At 40.7% G+C, this 18474-nt stretch overlaps 1 protein-coding gene across 1 annotated transcript in view; it reads left to right on the forward strand.

Annotated features, from left to right (window-relative positions):
• Nucleotides 1–438: 438 nt before the first annotated feature.
• ANXA5 (annexin A5) overlaps nt 439–18474 on the forward strand; it is a 30368-nt gene continuing 12332 nt past the window's right edge. Inside the window, exons 1-6 of the mRNA XM_025420498.3 lie at nt 439–797; nt 927–970; nt 12912–12996; nt 14663–14757; nt 15896–16009; nt 18248–18338. Of these exons, the coding sequence (XP_025276283.1) occupies nt 962–970; nt 12912–12996; nt 14663–14757; nt 15896–16009; nt 18248–18338 (394 nt within the window). The 5' untranslated portion in view covers nt 439–797; nt 927–961. The remainder of the gene's footprint in view (nt 798–926; nt 971–12911; nt 12997–14662; nt 14758–15895; nt 16010–18247; nt 18339–18474) is intronic.

The following is an 18474-nucleotide window of genomic DNA, read 5'->3' on the forward strand; positions in this document are numbered from 1 at the left end:
GGCCCCATGCAGGGAGCCCGATGCAGGACTCTTTCCCGGGTCTCCAGGATCACGCCCTGGGCAGAAGGTGGTGCTAAACCGCTGCGCCACCCGGGCTGGGCTGTCCACTTGTTCATACTTACTACAGACTATAGCTCAAAGTTAAGTTTCATTAAAGGTCTAGGCTTGGTTTGTAAAATAGGATCTGACCCAGGCAGGGGTTTTGAAATTTCCTACAGAGGCTGCCAAAGGGCTGCATGCATTACAGAGAGGGCCATGGAAGAAGTAACCACGGACCCTTTTTGTTTGCTTAGAAACACACTTGGGAAATGGTCCTCAAAGCTTCACCCGTTTTCTATACCAAGGTCATTGCCGCCCTGTCCTTGGGCGCAGGGACCGTCTCGCCTTGCAAGAAGTGAGCCGGCGCGGGCAGCGACGCAGCAGCTGAGGCCGCCGTTCCTGCGGCCACGGAGGGAGGAGGAGCCCCAGGGCCCCACGGCCCGGAGTCCCGCCCGCAGTCCCCACGCCCTCCCCGCGGCCCTTTGGCGGCAGCGCCCCCTCCGGCTTCCAGGCGGCGGCCGCACCCCGGCTGCGCGGCCCAGGACCCGCGGCGCCCCGCGCAGGCGCACTGAGGCCGGGGAGGGGGCGGGCCGGGCTCGCGGGGCCGGCCGCGGGGTGCGAGGGAGGGGCGCGGCGGGCGGGCGGCGTTTCCGCTGCTCCCAGGGCGCTCGCAGCCGCTGCCCGGAGCCTCTTCTGCTCGCGTCCCCGGCCCGGCTCCCTGCGAGGCTCGGCGCGCTTAGGTCCCGGTGCACCCTCGGGTGAGCGCTCGCCCAGCGGGGCTGGGGCTGGGGCTGGGGCTGCGGCTGCGGCTGCGTCGGGGAGGGGGCCGCGGGCAGGACCGGCCTGGGGCTCGCTAAACCCGCCGTGTCTGTCTGTCTGTCTTGCAGTTTGGCATCCCCCTGCCTGGACCCGAGCAGTCGCCATGGCACAGGTACGGCCGTGCGCCCCGGCGCGGCGCGCGCGTTCGCCCGCTTGTAGGCTGACTCCGGGGGCTATAGGGCTGGTCGGAGCCAGAAGAGTCGCGGCCCGCGGAGGGCGCCTCCGGGAATCGGCCCCCCGCCCCGCTGCTGCGCCCCCGGCTCCTCCCGCGTCGTGCCCGCCCGAACCTGCCCCCGAGCGGCCCGTGGGGCGCGGCCGCGGGTGACGTGGCGGGCTCTGGGCGCCCCCTCGCCGCGAGGGACTGTCGGGCGCCCGCGCTGGATCCCGAGATGCCGCGTAACCCGGCCGGGCAGGGAGCGCTCCTCGCGCTCGGGCGGCGGGAGCGGCTTTGTCCCACGTCTGGCTTTGGTTGCCTGCCTGCCTTCCCTCCCTTCCTCTCCTCTCCCCTCCTTTCCCTCCTCTCCCCTCCTTTCCCTCCTCTCCCCTCCTTTCCCTCCTCTCCCCTCCTTCCCCCTCCTTTCTCTCCTCTCCCCTCCTTTCCCTCCTCTCCCCTCCTTCCTCTCCTCTCCCCTCCTTCCTCTCCTCTCCCCTCCTTACCCCTCCCTCCCCTCCTTACCCCTCCCTCCCCTCCATTTCCTCCTCTCCCCTCCTTTCCCTCCTCTCCCCCTCCTTTCTCTCCTCTCCCCTCCTTTCCTCCTCTCCTCTCCCTCCCCTCCTTCCCCTCCCCTCCTCTCCCCTCCCCCCTCCTTCCTCTCCTCTCCCCTCCTTCCCCTCCCCTCCATTTCCTCCTCTCCCCTCCTTTCCCTCCTCTCCCCTCCCCTCCTTTCCCTCCTCTCCCCTCCTTTCCCTCCTCTCCCCTCCTTTCCCTCCTCTCCCCTCCTTTCCCTCCTCTCCCCTCCTTTCCCTCCTCTCCCCTCCTTCCTCTCCTCTCCCCTCCTTCCCCTCCTTTCCCTCCTCTCCCCTCCCCTCCTTTCTCTCCTCTCCCCTCCCCTCCTTTTCCTCCTCTCCCCTCCTTCCCCTCCTCTCCCCTCCTTTCCTACCGTTCCCTGTGTTATTTTAATACCAAGGGTGGGCAATGGCTTTTTCCAGTAGAGCTCTGGTGAGCTTTTTCCAGTTGCTCAACCCAGTTTTACAGAAGGGAACTGTTCCTTGTAGGCACTGCTTCGCCCCCCCCGCCCCCAGCAAAGCAAAAGATTACACAGAAGAGCTGTTTTTCCTTAAGTAACCAACTCGTGGAACGAGTTCTAAATTGAATTTGCCTTGGGAATGTTTCAGAATTTGATTACCTAATATTGGCCTTCTTTGCTCTTCTTAATATTTATCGAAAATACGGGAAAGAAAAAAAATCATTCATACAGCAGTCTTTTATTTTTTTTTAAAGACTTTATTCACGAGAGAGACAGAAAGAGAGAGAGAGTGAGTGAGAGAGAGAGAGAGGCAGAGGGAGAAGCAGGCTCCATGCAGGGAGCCTGACGCCGGACTTGATCTGGGACTCCAGGATCACCACCTGGGTGGAAGGCAGAGCTAAACCGCTGAGCCACCCAGGCATCCACACAGAATTCTTTTTAAAAGTGACTGTGTTGGGGGGATCCCTGGGTGGCTCAGCGACTTGGCGCCTGCCTTTGGCCCAGGGTGTGACCCTGGAGTCCCGGGATCAAGTCCCTGCATGGAGCCTGCTTCTCCATCTGCCTGTGTCTCTGCCTTTCTCTCTCTCTCTCTATCATGAATAAATAAATAAAATCTTAAAAAAAAAAATGACTGTGTTGTACAGTCTTTTGTGAATAGAATATCAGTGCTAACAACTCCACTGCAAAACCAATTTTACAGATCTCAGCAATCAAACTGGCTTGTCCAGATAATTTTTCTAAAACCAGTATCTTAACTGTTCAGACAATGCTCTCTTTATACTCTGAATTTATTAAAACAACAACAAAAAAGATGCAAACAAAACTGACATCAAAATTGAGTAAGGCTTCAAGGTCCTTTCCAAGAGAAAATGGGAGGTTTATGGTGACTTGGTAACTTTATTAAATTTGTGCAGTGCTTTCATTGTTAGTTACTTCCTCATTTTCACTTAAGAAGCCAATTCTCATATTACTTCAAATGGAAACTTTGGTTTAGGTTCTTCTCATGTAAAGGATATTTTTAGGTGGAATTAACTTTCCTTCACTAAGGGTTGTTTTTCTTATCCTGATATATTGTTGTGGTGATGTACATGATGATTGAACAAATATCAAAGAATAATTCCCTTTATCCTTGCTCATTTGGCTGTTTCTTGAATCTCTTTTGTAAGTTGACCCAGTGATGTCTGAAGTTTCTCAATCAATTCCTTTTAATTATGTGGACTCCAGATAGCACAAACGAACAGGTTTTTCAAATTGTGAACTTAGTAATTTCAAATAATGAAAAGTTTAAAGGCTACTATATATAGAAAATCTGGGGGATCTCTGGGTGGCGCAGCGGTTTGGCGCCTGCCTTTGGCCCAGGGCGTGATCCTGGAGACCTGGGATCGAATCCCACGTCAGGCTCCCGGTGCATGGAGCCTGCTTCTCCCTCTGCCTCTCTCTCTCTCTCTCTCTCTCTCTCTCTCTGTGACTATCATAAATAAAAAAAAATTAAAAGAAAATCTGGGAGAATGGTGGTTTGCATTATAAAATTAGGTGTCTTTTCTCTATCACAGTATAATTCCAGGACTGTTTTCTACCAAAACCAGTTTTTAGTCATCATAAAAGCTGCAAATAATGTTAAGAAAGCTACAGTGTTGAATTTTGTAATAGCTTTGTTATTTGTTCTCCTTGGAAATCATGAAAGTAAAACATTTTGTTAAAATGTTTAATATTAAGATAGAGTTTTGTTGTTTTTATACTTATACATTTAATGGTATGCAGGATGCCCACATTAAAGACTTGCACTTCTGCTTGTCAAAAAATTCCCTTGGACCCCAGCGTAATTGTAGGAAAGCTGAAGTAGTTTCAGTGTTAGATTTCAAATGGTTTCTATGGTAGCACATTTTGTTGACCTGTGGTTATGGGAACCAGGGATGCCTGAGACTTAGAGGTGCACATTTCATCAGTTTAAAACATATCATTAAATATTATCTCTTATTTACTGAAGAATTAAAATGTAGACTCCCACAGCAGTAATTCTTCATGTTTATAAACTGTACCTTCCATACCAGTGTTTTGTCTTTTTACTTGACCTAGGGATCGCCCTGCCAATCTGCAGAGATCCAGGAATCAATTATATATGTAGCTCATGGCCATGACTGTCTTGTTAAGAATTTTATGAGAAAGCATTGACTGATTGATCTTTGATAGATAATTGAAGTTTCTGTTTTTATATAAAAAATATTAGGGATGCATTGTACTCTTGTGTATATTTATATTGATGTTTTTTGTTTATTATATAAGTTATAAATTTTTATCTTATAATTAATAAATTCATATCAATGCAAATTTTTAAAATTTTACCCTAATAATATCGGTATAGGGAGACAAAGCCATGACAGATATTGTGAACTGCATAAAAAAGTGCTTTATATTATCATATTGGGTAAATACTTTCAGAGCTGGAGGTATTTGTGAAATAACCACCACTTGGGCTCTGCCCTTCTCTTTCTGGTCCTAACCCTCATCCACTAGCATTGAAACATGGGGGTCTACCAGTTGACTATTACCATGGAGAGAAGTAGTCTAACACGAGGCTTCTCAGTCTTTCTCAAAGAGAACACACAGGTTAATTATATCTTCTCCATGACATACAAGAAAAATATGGATTACAAATGTACTTACATATAAATGATTCCTGGATAATATTTTTTTATAGCTTTAAAATCCTTCACTTGAATGGTTTTGTATTTATCTGATTTGGAACCTGTTATTTTAGAATAAATTTTGCTAAATGAATGATAAATTATTATATTATTGAATCACTGACATTTTCTACTGTGCTAAATATGAGTTCAAGCTAGTTCAAGATCTTTAATAAGGAATGGCCAAAGAGCCTTTAATTGCCTGAATTATCTATATATAGTAAAATTTTTTTAACCTTTATAAATTTAAATTCAGTTTGCCAACATATAGTATAACATCCAGTGCTCATCTCATGTGCCCTCCTTAATGCCCTTCACCCATTCCCCATCCCCCTACCCACCTCCCCTTCTGCAGCCCTTTGTTTCCCAGAGTTTGGAGTCTCTTATGGTTTGTCTTCCTCTCTAATTTTTCCCTGCTCAGTTTCCCCCTTCCCTATGGTCTCTTTCACTACTTCTTATATTCCATATATGAGAGAAACCATAAGATAATTGTCTTTCTCTGATTGACTTATTTCACTCAGCATGATACCCTCCAGTCCCATCCATGTCATTGTAAATGGTAGTATTCATCCTTTCTGATGGCTGAGTAAATTCCATTGTATACATATACCACATTTCTTTGTAGTAAAATATAGATTAGGATTACCTGTTTACCCGTGACCTGTGGGTCTTTGGGTTACTGTCTCTCAGTTCCTGATACCTCTGACTCTTGTTTATATTTTGGATGCTGAGAAAAATCTAGATCCCAAATTGCTTGGCTGCTTTACAAGTCACTGAGCAATTCATTGGCATTCAGTAAACCTTAATTGCCTTATCTAGATCTAGTCCCCCTGGACACAGGTGGCAAGCTAGTGAGTTGGGCAATCTGTGCTTTGTTTTGTTTTGTTTTAGTGACTTAGAAATGTAAAGTGATAGGAATATAATATTTTTACATCCTAGATCGATTTCTGAAATAAATTTTATTCATATAACTTGTATATTATCTAAAACTGTTGATCTTTACAAAAACTAGTATTCCTAAGATCTTTGCTTTAAGTGTTTTTTGGACCCACACAGCCTTTCAGTGGTTTGTGTAATTTTAGTAGTTTATATAGTATGTTTAGTAGTTTATATAATATGTAAACCTATATGCAATTGATTTACTAGAATGAATGTATATTCTAGTTGGTATCATTTCTTTGGACACTTGTTCCTAACTGTTCTCTTTGCTTCCCATTCATGCATGCATTCATGAATGTATGAAGTTTTTGAGTTCCCACTATGTACCAGGTATTGTTAGATGTGGGAAATAAAAAAGGAAATGGAACAAAAATTTATTTGTATAACAGATGCATTGCTAAGTCTGTTTATGCATTATTTAGTGCTCGTAATACAGTTTCGGAAGGAAGTATTACTATTTCAATTTCACAGAAGGGAAAATTGAGTTTACTTACCAGGCAGCAATAGGATGGGACAAGGAGGAAAGACATTTGTAGAGACAACACCCGCAAAGATGAATGCTCAGAAATATGAAGGAGTTTGGCTTGGCCAGGAGTATGGTATTGCTGGAGTGAAGCTGCCATCAGGTGGGTAGATGGAGCCCTGTCTTGGAAAGGGATGCTGGAAGGAGCTAGAGAATACGAACCATTTTGTAGGTAAGGAGAGCTATCAAGGAGTTGTGAGTTGTAAATACAATAGCTTTGTATTTAACAAAGATCACCCTGGTACCAGTGTGACGTTGCTTTTCTGAGGGCCGCAGAGACTGCATGGTGGTGCAGGGGGGTGGGAGGGAAAGAGAGAGAAGCTGGATATTGGAAGACTACTTAGGAATCTGCTGCTGTGATCACAGGGAAATCTTAAAGACAAGCTAAGCAGTGGTTGGAACTTTATTTTTTTTTAATAATAAATTTATTTTTTATTGGTGTTCAATTTGCCAACATACAGAATAACATCCAGTGCGCATCCCGTCGAGTGCCCCCCTCAGTGCCCGTCACCCATTCACTCCCACCCCCCGCCTTCCTCCCCTTCCACCACCCCTAGTTCGTTTCCCAGAGTTAGGAGTCTTCATGTTCTGTCTCCCTTTCAGATATTTCCTACCCATTTCTTCTCCCTTCCCTTCTGTTCCCTTTCACTATTATTTATATTCCCCAAATGAATGAGACCATATAATGTTTGTCCTTCTCCGATTGACTTACTTCACTCAGCATAATACCCTCCAGTTCCATCCACGTTGAAGCAAATGGTGGGTATTTGTCATTTCTAATGGCTGAGGAATATTCCATTGTATACATAGACCACATCTTCTTTATCCATTCATCTTTTGATGGACACCGAGGTTGGAACTTTAGATAGGAGGGGACTGAGAGAGTAGGCAATAGGATGCATGAGTGGGGTCGTAGTTGGTGGTGAAGGATCTGGTCAGAGTCAAGAAGAGTGGCTTGCTTAATTGCATGGTTCATTTGTGTTTTTACGAAAAGAATACAGGTTTGAGGTGGGGGACAAGACAGTAGATTTGTTAAATTTGAGTTCTTATAAAACATTTAGAAGGCGCTGTCTGTATGATATTTAAATCCTCTGTCACCTCTGTAGGTCATTTATTTATGTTTTATTTCTCTTCCTACAACTAAGATGATTTGAGGCTAACATTTCCTACCTTTGTGTAGGACCAGACATATTTATTAGATTTCTGCCCCTTGTTTAGATAGAAAAGGAGATAAAATTGTGAATCCATGTACTCTTCTCTAAAATGAGAAATCTGTAATCTTGTTTTCTGAAACATTGGTGAATGAATTGGTTAGTGATACAGCTTTTCAAGTACTGTACATAGAATGCTCAGTTGAACAATTAGGTAAAACAGCCCCCCCACCCTCGCCAAATGTGTACTCATTGGAGGCTAATGCATTTGCCTACTTTAATTCAAGGGATCACCATTATTCATGGACAGTGTAACTTTCTATTTGTTGGTATTCGCCAACGGAAGGCATTTTTATACTGGCAGGGAGTCATAGTCATGGGAGCATTAAAGAACAACAAAAACCTAAATCATATTGGTAAAATCTTTATTTCATTATCAAAACTTCTACCTCTGTGCATATAACTTAAATTATTTACAGTGTTGCTTTTTCCCCTTACGCTTGATTTTAAGAAAGGGATCAAAGGCAATGTTTCAAAGCCAATATGAATTTAAGACTTCGGACTTAATTTTCACTGTTTTTGATGGAATTGGAGCAAAGGTATGAATTAAGGGCTTGAGATCTTATTTCTCACCCCCTGGTGTTTTTGTTTGTATCCCTCAGTCTTCTTGGAGGTTCTAGTTTTTTTCTTTTTTTCTTTTTTTAAAAACTTTTAAAAGAAATATTTATTTGACAGAGAACAGAAGGGAGGAGCAGGAGAGGGAGAAGCAGGCTGAAGGCAGATGCTTAACTGAGCTACCCAAGCGCCCCTAGTTTTTGTTTTTGTTTTTTTTTCCCCTGTTATTTATTTTACCTTGCAACTTAGATAATAATCATGTCATGCTGATTTTCCCCTCTTTTCTTGCTCATTTTATTTTCCTTGTACAGTGATTTTTAATTTTTTTCTTTGCTCATCAGCAGGACCCATTATTATAGGAAATATTACTGGGCCTGTACTGTGTACATCAGATAGGACCTGAACTCCTGTGGCTGGGGAGTGAGAGCTCATTTGTCATTCCACTTCCCCACTTTTTTTGGTGTTCTCTCCAGAGGCTTTTTGTGACACCCGAACCTCAGAAGAACCATACTTAAAAATCACTGTGTGACTGCTTAGCAGTTGCTCAGCGGTACTGGTTTGCTTCATAGTTAGTATTATGTGGAATGTTGCATAGATGTTTGATTAAGTATTGGTTTCATTGGAGACAGATTTAAAGAGGGTTTAGTTGTCTTCTCTACCTTCAGGAAAGCTTCAGTTTAAAATGTTCCAGACAGGGGTGCCTGAGCGGCTCAGCAATTGAGCATCTGCCTTCAGCTCAGGGCGTGATCCTGGGGTCCTGGCATCGAGTCCTGAATTGGGCTCCCAGCAGGGAACTTGCTCCTAACTCTGCTTTTGTCTCTGTGTCTCTCATGAATAAATAAAATCTTAAAAAAATAAAATGTTCCAGACAAGTGAAAGTTTTCTCATCTTTAAATTTGAAGTTGTTGTTTCTGTATTTTTTTTCCTGTTTCTTTAAATTCTGTCTATGAAAGCAACCCTTCCCTTGTTTTTTGGTTTAATTTTATTCATTTTATTTTGGCATACCTAGTCTGAAGGGAAAGAACTTTCTCATTTAGAATAAACGGACAAAAAAAGCCAACAAAATTATAGAGCTAGCAGAGTGGATAATTTTGAAGGTGAGAGTTAAAAAAGCAAATTCTATGTTTTGGCCATGTATTGTCTGAGAATAATAGTTGTCTGAGATAATAATTCCCTTGATCAGGCCTTGGTGGCAGGGAATGAAGGTGATTAAGGATGGACCAGGATTGGGTGAAGGAACAGTATCTGCTTACGGTTGGAATTAACCCTGGTAAGGTATAAATGTTTAACTTGAGGCTAGTGGATACTATGGGACAACGGAAAAGCCCTCTTGTGTGAGTCATGGAAAGTCACATTGGCCTACTGCAGACAATTTTGTGTGGGCAGGAATGGGGTTTGGACAGGATGTCCAAACAAGGTTTCTGCCCATGTGACTCACATCTGTGATTCACATCTGGTCTCTTACTACCACTACGTGGCTTTGGCTCTCTTTGACAGTGACTCGGATCGTGTGGAATGTAGCATGTGCTTCCCAATTTCTAGAAAGCTCTCAACAATACAACCAGCAGTTATTTCCTCTTCATAGTTAGTAGCCGAGATTCTGAGGATACTCCTCTTCCTTCCCTCTTCCACCTCATTTCCTTCAATCTCAGTGGTCAGATGTCTTTTTAAGGCAAATCTCTCTTGTCTCCTCTGTTCTTAACCTCTCTACCTGCTAGCAACTCCATAGACTTATAAACTGGATAAAGTTAGAGTGAGTTTTTAAAAGCATTTTTTTTTTAACCCATCATTTGTAAAATCAGAGTTCATGGAGGTGCTCTGCCTGACAATTCACTTTTTGGTGTTCTCCAATCAGGCTTTTACCGCTATCATAGACCTTGTCCTTACCAGATCCGGCACACACTTTTCACTCTCACTTGCTGTTTGACTTCTCTGTGATATTGGACATTGCCTTTTCTTCCTTTCTTCCTGGAACATTTTTCTCCTTTGGGTTCTCCATGCCATCACCCTCTTTGGAGATTTTCTTTTTGTCTTTGGGAGGCTATGCAGCATCATGATTAATAGCCTGCAGTTCCCTGGCCTGTATTCAAGTACCAGCTCTGCTACTTTGCTTGAGGTTCCCTTGGATGATTTTCCAAACCTTTCTAAGTCAGTATGTTTCTTCATCTGTAAGATGAGATGATCCATGTGAAGCTCTGAACATCATGCTTGGCTCATTGCCACATGGAGCAAATATTACCTGCCCAGTGCAGGGGCTTGAACTCATGATCCTGAGAAGGGGACCTGAGCTGAGATCAAGAGTCAGATGCTTAACCGACTGAGCCACCCAGGCACCCCTTAGCTGCCATTCCGATTGGAGGTGACCTTCCCTTTTCTGCTGGCTCTCCTTGCCACCCCACTAGCATTGCCTTTTGCGATAGCCTCCTCACACAGCTCCAGTTACCACCTATGTGCTATGGTAACTGACACAGCCTGCTTCTCTTCCAGTATGCCTACTGGAGAGAAATGTAAAACCAGTCGTTCTATTCCCCATCCAAAAAAGGGATCATCCTAATTGGTTCCCTTCTGCTTTGGTTCCATTCCTGTCTTTTTTCTTTCCATTTTCACTGCTACTAGCTTTGATCAGGTCCTATCTTCGTCTGTGTTAGTTGTCTTTAAAACAGTCTAACTGTCTCCACTCTTGCACAGTCCATTCCATCATCTCCACTGCTGCCCTGGTAATACTACTGTGCAGAGCTGACACTGTTCTTCCCTACTGAAACATCTCTACTGACTTCCCCTTGTCTACAGGATAAAGTTGGCACTTCTTAGCATGGCTTTCCAGCTTCCCCTCACCTCCCACCATGACTTTTCCCTCATTTGTTTTTCTGTGCCTACTTACTACTTGTTTCATTCTGTTCAGACTCTTAACCCTTTGTCGAAAGCAAGATTTTTTCATCCTTTCATGTTTTTATGCATGCTGGGTTATACCTTCCTGTATTTCTCTATTTTCCTGAACTTGCCTTGGAAAATCACAGGCAACTTTCAAGAGATTTTTTGGGGAAGTTTTCCTGGTATCTTTTCTTTCCACTCTCCCCAGCTTAGTACCTCCTTTATGTGTTTATGTACCCTGATGAAGCCTGTGTGTGTATATACTCTACTGTACTAGATTATTTACATGCCTGTCATGTTCTGTTGACTTTAGAGAGCATCATTTTTTCCTAGTGATTAGTACAATACTTGGCATGTGGAAAGCAATCAAAAAATGGTTATTGAGTGAATGAACAGACAGGGGAACTAAGTTACCGGTCAATCCTAAATTCACACATTGAAAGCATATGTGGTATTTATTCATTTTTTATGATGATACATTGATGGTGTCTTCATAATCAATTTAAAGTGGCCCCACTAAGCGGAGGAAAACTACAGTGTGATCTGAGAGATATGACTTTCCTATTCCTTGCCAATTTTGGAATACTGTTTTCTCAAATCTTATCAATTTCTCTCTTAATCTAGATTCATAAATATGAATCAACTTATGTTGAACCATATGAAACTGCCAGAAATTTTTTCCTTGTAGGTGGTTGTGCTTCTATGCATTCATAATAAAGCACACATGATTATAAACCCAACAGGTATTCTCAACCTTCCCTCCCTTATAGCTGTTTTTTTTTAGCTTTATTTTTTTATTTTTATTTTTTAAAAGATTTATTTATTTTAGGGAGAGGGAGAGTGTGTGCACATGCATGAGAGCAACGGGAGGGGCAGACTGAGAGGGAGAGAGAGTCTCAAGCAGACTCCTCGCTGAGTGTGGAGCCAAGGTAGGGCTCCATCTCATGACCCCGAGATCACAATCTGACCCAAAACCAAGAGTTGGACACTCAACCAACTGAGTCACCGAGGTGCCCCTCTTCAGTATTACATAGAACCTTAACAGGAGTTTTGAAGGATTTTAAAAGTATTTATAAGTAAAAGTAAATGCTGAGATCCTCCTTTTATCATAAGATAAAAGTTTAGGACTCAGTATTGATAAAGCCTTCTAATTCTAAAGAACTAATGATATTACAGATTTTGAGGAGGAAACTTTAAAATATTTTGATGATTAAAAGCACTACACATATGATAAAATCAGTATAACAAGAAACCTTATGAAGAATGTCTTCCAATATACTTTCAATATAAAATTCTAAACTCAAAGATTTAGCATATGAATTATCAAATATCTTTTCAGGCTCTACCAGGTTATTTTAAAATTCCTAAGTAAATATAAAGAAACAGGAGTAAATGACAAGTTATGTAGTAAGAGTATTGCTTTGAGTTGAATGCCTAGGGTAGGAGTTTTAATGAAGTTTTAGTGAAGTTTTAATGAAGGTTCAGCATGTTCCTCGATCAAAGTGGCAAGAGACTTGAAGGAATCCTGTAAGGAAGTGCCTTTTGTGGATCAGGGGTGTCATTGGGGCTTAGACACTGGGGGTGATGCCCAAGAGAAGAGGGCCTTGGGAGCCAGACTTACCATTAATGGTATTAGAGGTGGGCCAGTTTGCTAATCCAAACTGTAAGTGGTCCTCTTCCCATTTTATTTTTTTTATTTTATTATTTTATTTTATTTTATTTTATTTTATTTTATTTTATTTTATTTTATTATTTTATTTTATTAAGATTTTATTTATTCATGAGAGACACACACACACACACACACAGAGACAGAGTGTAGGCAGAGGGAGAACCAGGCTCCATGCAGGGAGCCCAACGTGGGACCCGATCCCGGGACCCCAGGATCACGCCCAGGTCCAAAGGCAGGCGCTAAACTGCTGAGCCACCCAGGGATCCCCTCCTCTTCCCATTTTAAATGGGGTTATCAAATGGTAAATTTATTTAAAGACTGATATATATAGAGAGCAATGGGTTGCTTTGTTATTATTTGCTTTGTCGTATTAGTCATGCCATGAACTAATCACTGTGTTTCCTGTCTCAGGTTCTTAAAGGCACCGTGACTCCCTTCCCTGGATTTGATGAGCGGGCTGATGCAGAAGTTCTTCGGAAGGCCATGAAAGGCCTGGGTAAATTCAACCTTTCTTTTGTTCTTAAAAAAAAAGGGATCCCTGGGTGGCACAGCGGTTTGGCGCCTGCCTTTGGCCCAGGGCGCGATCCTGGAGTCCTGGGATCGAATCCCACATCGGGCTCCCGGTGCATGGAGCCTGCTTCTCCCTCTGCCTATGTCTCTGCCTCTCTCTCTCTCTCTCTGTGACTATCATAAATAAATAAAAAAAAAAAAAAAAAAAAAAAGCCGTTTTGTTTTTCCAAACAAAAAGTGACTAATTTACAGTAAGATCAATTTTAGAATATTTTTAGTTAAAATGTATAGAAAGAGAGAAGATACATGAAGGTCACAAAATAATATGACTCATCATCCCTAATATTCAGTCTCTGAACTGAATATGAGGTTAAATTTGGCCTCTTTGTTTTTTAGCTTTTCAGCTTTACTTGGAAGGTAGCTGACCAAGTGGATCAGCAGACATTCCTAAGAATGATCAGCTCTCTAGTTCTGCAGTCTCTTACATTCAAATATCTTCTCTTTCCCCAGTCTCCTGTCTAGCCATGTATAAACCTCTCATCTTGGGGATTTCTACACAGAACTGATCCTCTGTCCTCAGGCTCCTTCTACACTTGTGTCCATGTGTGGGGATCCACTTTCTTCAAATTTGGCTCTAACCCCATCAACTCTCCATTTGAACATCTTGTGAGATTTCCTGTTGTAGCAGGATTAGCATTAGCTTTCTGGCCATGCAAGGTCTTCATTAGTAACCCAGCCCACTTTGTTGGACTCAGCTCACATTGCTGCTCCTTGTGTTCTTTGACCCAGCCATTCTGGGTTATTTGCTATTCATGAAACCCTGTATTTTCCTACTGCTGAGCTTTTCCCTCATTTTTCTTTTTTTAAGGATTTTATTTATTTATTCATGAGAGACACAGAGAGATGGGGGGGCGGGGCAGAGACATAGGCAGAGGGAGAAGCAGGCCCCATGCAGGGAGCCCAATGTAGGACTCCATCTGGGACCCTGGGATCACACCCTAAGCCAAAGGCAGATGCTCTACTGCTGAGCCACTCAGGCGTCCCGCTTTTCCCTCATTTTAAAAGCCTGTCGTCTTTCTTTATATCATTGCCTGATAAAACCCTTCCATCCTTCATGACTCTTTTGGGTGTCACCTTCTCCATGAAGCTTTTCCCAAAACTCTTCCCACCTATCAGCAAGAGAACCTCTTTTGAAACCCAATTCAACACCTGGACCTCTCCTAAGGCACTTGTAACATTCTGCCTTAGCTCAAGGTTGTCTGTGTGTTTTTGCATTTTTTTACCCTAAATTGTAACTTGAAACCAGGGTCTATATCTTTCTCCTCTCTTAATCTCCTATAACACTTAATACATGCCCTGTGAATATCCATTGTTTAAGGAACTATTTGTTGCAAGAAAAACTAGGTGCACTAAGTTTCTAAAAAGTTAGGAGTATTTTTCTTCCTACTTCACAAAATACATCAGGAAGGGGGTGTATTTTATATTGAAAATATAACATGTTATGTATTGTACATTTTGTAGTTTAATAAATTATTTAATGAAATCTATTTTATGAAGTAAGGAATCAAAGTGACTAGCGAGCTGGTCCCAAAGGTTTTTGAGACAGTGGGCATGTGGGAGCCAAGATTTAATTCTTTGAACATAAATTGCAGGCACTGATGAGGAGAGCATCTTGACTCTGTTGACATCTCGCAGTAATGCTCAGCGCCAGGAAATCGCCGCGGCTTTTAAAACTCTATTTGGCAGGGTAAGACTGCACCTCATCTTGAGTTAGAATGTGAGAGCCCCTCTATGGCTTAAGACTAGTTTGAACTCTCTGAATATTCTTTTGTAAACATTATTCCATTATTCTGACTTTGCTATTCCTTTTCTCTTTGCAAGTTTCTTGATTATCAGCTGTTGGTTTACAGTGCTTACCCAACTTATCTCCATAATTATTTTTCCTTGCTTGATGCTACAGAAGTGCCAAAAGATCCCATGGTGATAGCTGCCTCTCTTCTTCCCTGCTTCCCACTAAGGATTGTTTGATTAGCAATTTTCTAAATGTGAATCTCTATGATAGTCTGTTTTGTTGTGACAGAGTCACAGTCTTGGTTCCTTGTGGATTGGTATTTTAATAAATGAGTTTTTAATTCATTGATTTAAATGCTCTTATTTGAGTAACAGCTCAAAGTGAAAACTAAATTTGTTACTTAAATGAATTATTGCATATATGAAAAGCTTAAACATAGTTTTGTTATCCTGAAATTTCTGTTCATCATTTAAATAAGGAACATATGCAAAGCAAACAAATAAAAAGAGTATTCTAAATATAATTTCTGGTTTCCTGTGCTGAAACTGAGATGAATAGGGAATACTACTTTTCTTTTCACAATTATATACACAATTTCTCCATAGTAGCAGCTGTTTCTCAGTAGTGAGGAGCATAATTATAAACATAATTCATTATATATTAGAATATTAATAGATATTAAGAGAAAAAATTCTCTTTAGGTATGATAGGCCAGATTTTATCATTTGTAAAAATGCATTTATGATCTATTTTGGGAAAATTGTTTTTAAAGGTACACATGTTTCTCAGAACAGTATTTATAAACTATCTTTAAGCTATTTTTATTCATTTTTTAACTGTTAAGTTCAGAAAAACATCTCTTAAAAACAAATACCTTGACACATAAGTGGCTTTCATTTGGCTTAAGCTTTAGGTCAGATGTCAAAAGTACATTATTCAAAACTGTGAGGTTTTGTTTAATTCACATGCCCTTTTTCTACTCAGAGATAGCAACATAAATAATTCATTAGAGCAAAGGGCTATGCTTTATATTTAAGAAGAATCTCTTTAAAATTTTTCCCTGGTTAACAAATTTGTATTTTCTGTGACTTAGGACCTTCTGGATGACCTGAAATCAGAACTGACTGGAAAATTTGAAAAATTAATTGTGGCTCTGATGAAACCCTCTAGGCTTTATGATGCCTATGAACTGAAGCATGCTCTTAAGGTAAAAGAATTAGTAAAAGGAACATACCTATCATGAATAATATTATAATATTATTTTGTGTTGGTAATTACACTTATAGTTAACTTATAGTTAACCCAATAACAGTGGCTATTTAAAATTTTAATATTTTTTGTAGCTTTCCATATTTTATTTTCATGTCTGTTTTCTAATTTTCAGCTGTGTTTAAAAAATGTTACAGGTAAAGGGGAAAGGAAAAAAAATAAGTGGGAAATATCAGAAAGGGAGACAGAACATGGAAGACTCCTAACTCTGGGAAACGAACTAGGGGTGGTAGAAGGGGAGGAGGGCGGGAGGTGGGGGTGACTGGGTGGCGGGCACTGAGGTGGGCACTTGACGGGATGAGCACTGGGTATTATTCTGTATGTTGGCAAATTGTACACCAATAAAAAATAAATTTATTATTAAAAAAAATGTTACAGGTTAAGTATTTTCTCTTTAAAAATAGAAAGTTGCCTGGGACGCCTGGGTGGCTCACTTGTTGAGCATCTGCCTTTGGCTCAGGTCGTGATCCTGGGTCCCAGGATCGAGTCCCACATAGGGTTCCCCACAGGGAGCCTGGTTCTCCCTCTGCCTGTGTCTCCGCCTCTTTCTCTCTGTCTCTCATGAAAAAATAAAATCTTAAAAATTAAGAAGTAAATAAAATAGCTGCCTGATTATGAAACAAGAATACTGTTAATCATTTTAGGTTAAAAAATGATACAGAAAGAATTTTCAGATAGGAGAGATTTTCTAATGCCTTTTCCTTTCCTTCTTTCCTATACTTCTAAATACTAAAATAATATATGTAATATTAAAATAGTAGCTGATAATCTTGTTATAATTTCATTGTAGCAAATAACTAAATGTATATTCCCTTTACTGATGTTTGGAATATTACATAAATATGACTACATTGAAACATTTGTTTAGACTTATGGGACAGGAAGTAGTACAATCAGTGGTAGATTTTGAATCAATGAAGTGAGATTTAACAACAAGGAGATAGTATAGCACAGGGATTGTTACTTATGGAGTGAAAGGAGAAGAGGGCTTCTCAAGTTAGGAGCCTTTCTGTGCTTACTCAGCATTTCTGGGCTTCATTTTCCTACAGTGCTTCTTTTGGAATAAACAAAATCTCAGGTTATTGGGAAATGGCCTTTTGGTGGAGTACTTCTCAAATGTCAGGAGTAATTGAAATTCTGCCAGAAGCAGAAACATAGGTTTTTCAATGCTTGATTTTTGTAAAAGATACAGAGATATAAAGAGAATAAGACTTAAATATACTTTAAAAATTAAGTTCAGCTCTAGTATTGCTTCTGTCTTCTAATTTAGTAGTGTAGATAGACTTTTATAATCAGAAAAAGGAAAACCAACTAAAATTACAGTTGACCTTTGAATGACACAGGCTTGAATTGAACATACATTGATTTTTTTACATTACAGTATAGTTACTGTATTTTCTCTTTCTTATGATTTTCTTAATAACATTTCTCTATTGTAAGAATATAGTATGTAATACATATGTACTTACATGTTAATTGACTATTATCAGTAAGGCTTCTGGTGAGCAGTAGACTCTTAGTAGTTCAGTTTTTGGAGAGTTAGAAGTTATCTACAAATTTTCAACTTGGGAGGCGGTCATTGCTCCTAACTCACACATTGTTCAAGGGTCATCTGCATTTTCCAAAAATTCAGAAAACATGTTTTGATTCCTTTGTATTGATCCAGTTCTTAATAATGAAGCAATGCTACATTTATTATTTTCTTTGGTACAGAATTGGAAATTCCATAGAGAACTTAATTTGAGGGCAATGGGTTTTAAGATACAGATTGTTTAAGTATCAGTGCTCCTCCATGTAAATTTATGTCAAACTTTCAGTTTCACTCTTTTAGCCTTTTAAATTTCATGTTTTATTAACATGTTTTACTTTTAAACTATTTAGAACAAAACTGATAAAATTACAAATTTACATAGTCTGTTATGTGTTATATATTACATACATGCAATAAGCATTGTTTTTCATTAGACAAAAAAGGATAACATTGTCTTTGGAAATAAATTTAATTGGAAATTTTTTATTTCTATAACTAATAACTTGCATACAATGAAGTGAATATTAAGTTGGATAATTTATATATTTATATAATTATGCAATTTGGGTAACACCTATTCTAGGAAAATAACTTTATTTAATTTTATTGACATCCATTCTCTATTAAAAATAAATTTCCAAACAGGGAGCTGGGACAAATGAAAAAGTGCTGACAGAAATTATTGCCTCAAGGACACCTGAAGAATTGAGAGCCATAAAACAAGTTTATGAAGAAGGTAAATGTTTTGAATTATATTATCCCTTCATCTCCACTGTCACTTTTTCATTTTTCTAAAGTGAGTGCAGCTCTTTGTAGTTACAGGAAGCAGGCTGTACATGATTGCTAAATGAACGAATGAGCAAATGAATAAG

This window comes from Canis lupus, chromosome 19, assembly GCF_003254725.2.
Source record: "Canis lupus dingo isolate Sandy chromosome 19, ASM325472v2, whole genome shotgun sequence".
Taxonomy (NCBI): Eukaryota; Metazoa; Chordata; class Mammalia; order Carnivora; family Canidae; genus Canis; species Canis lupus.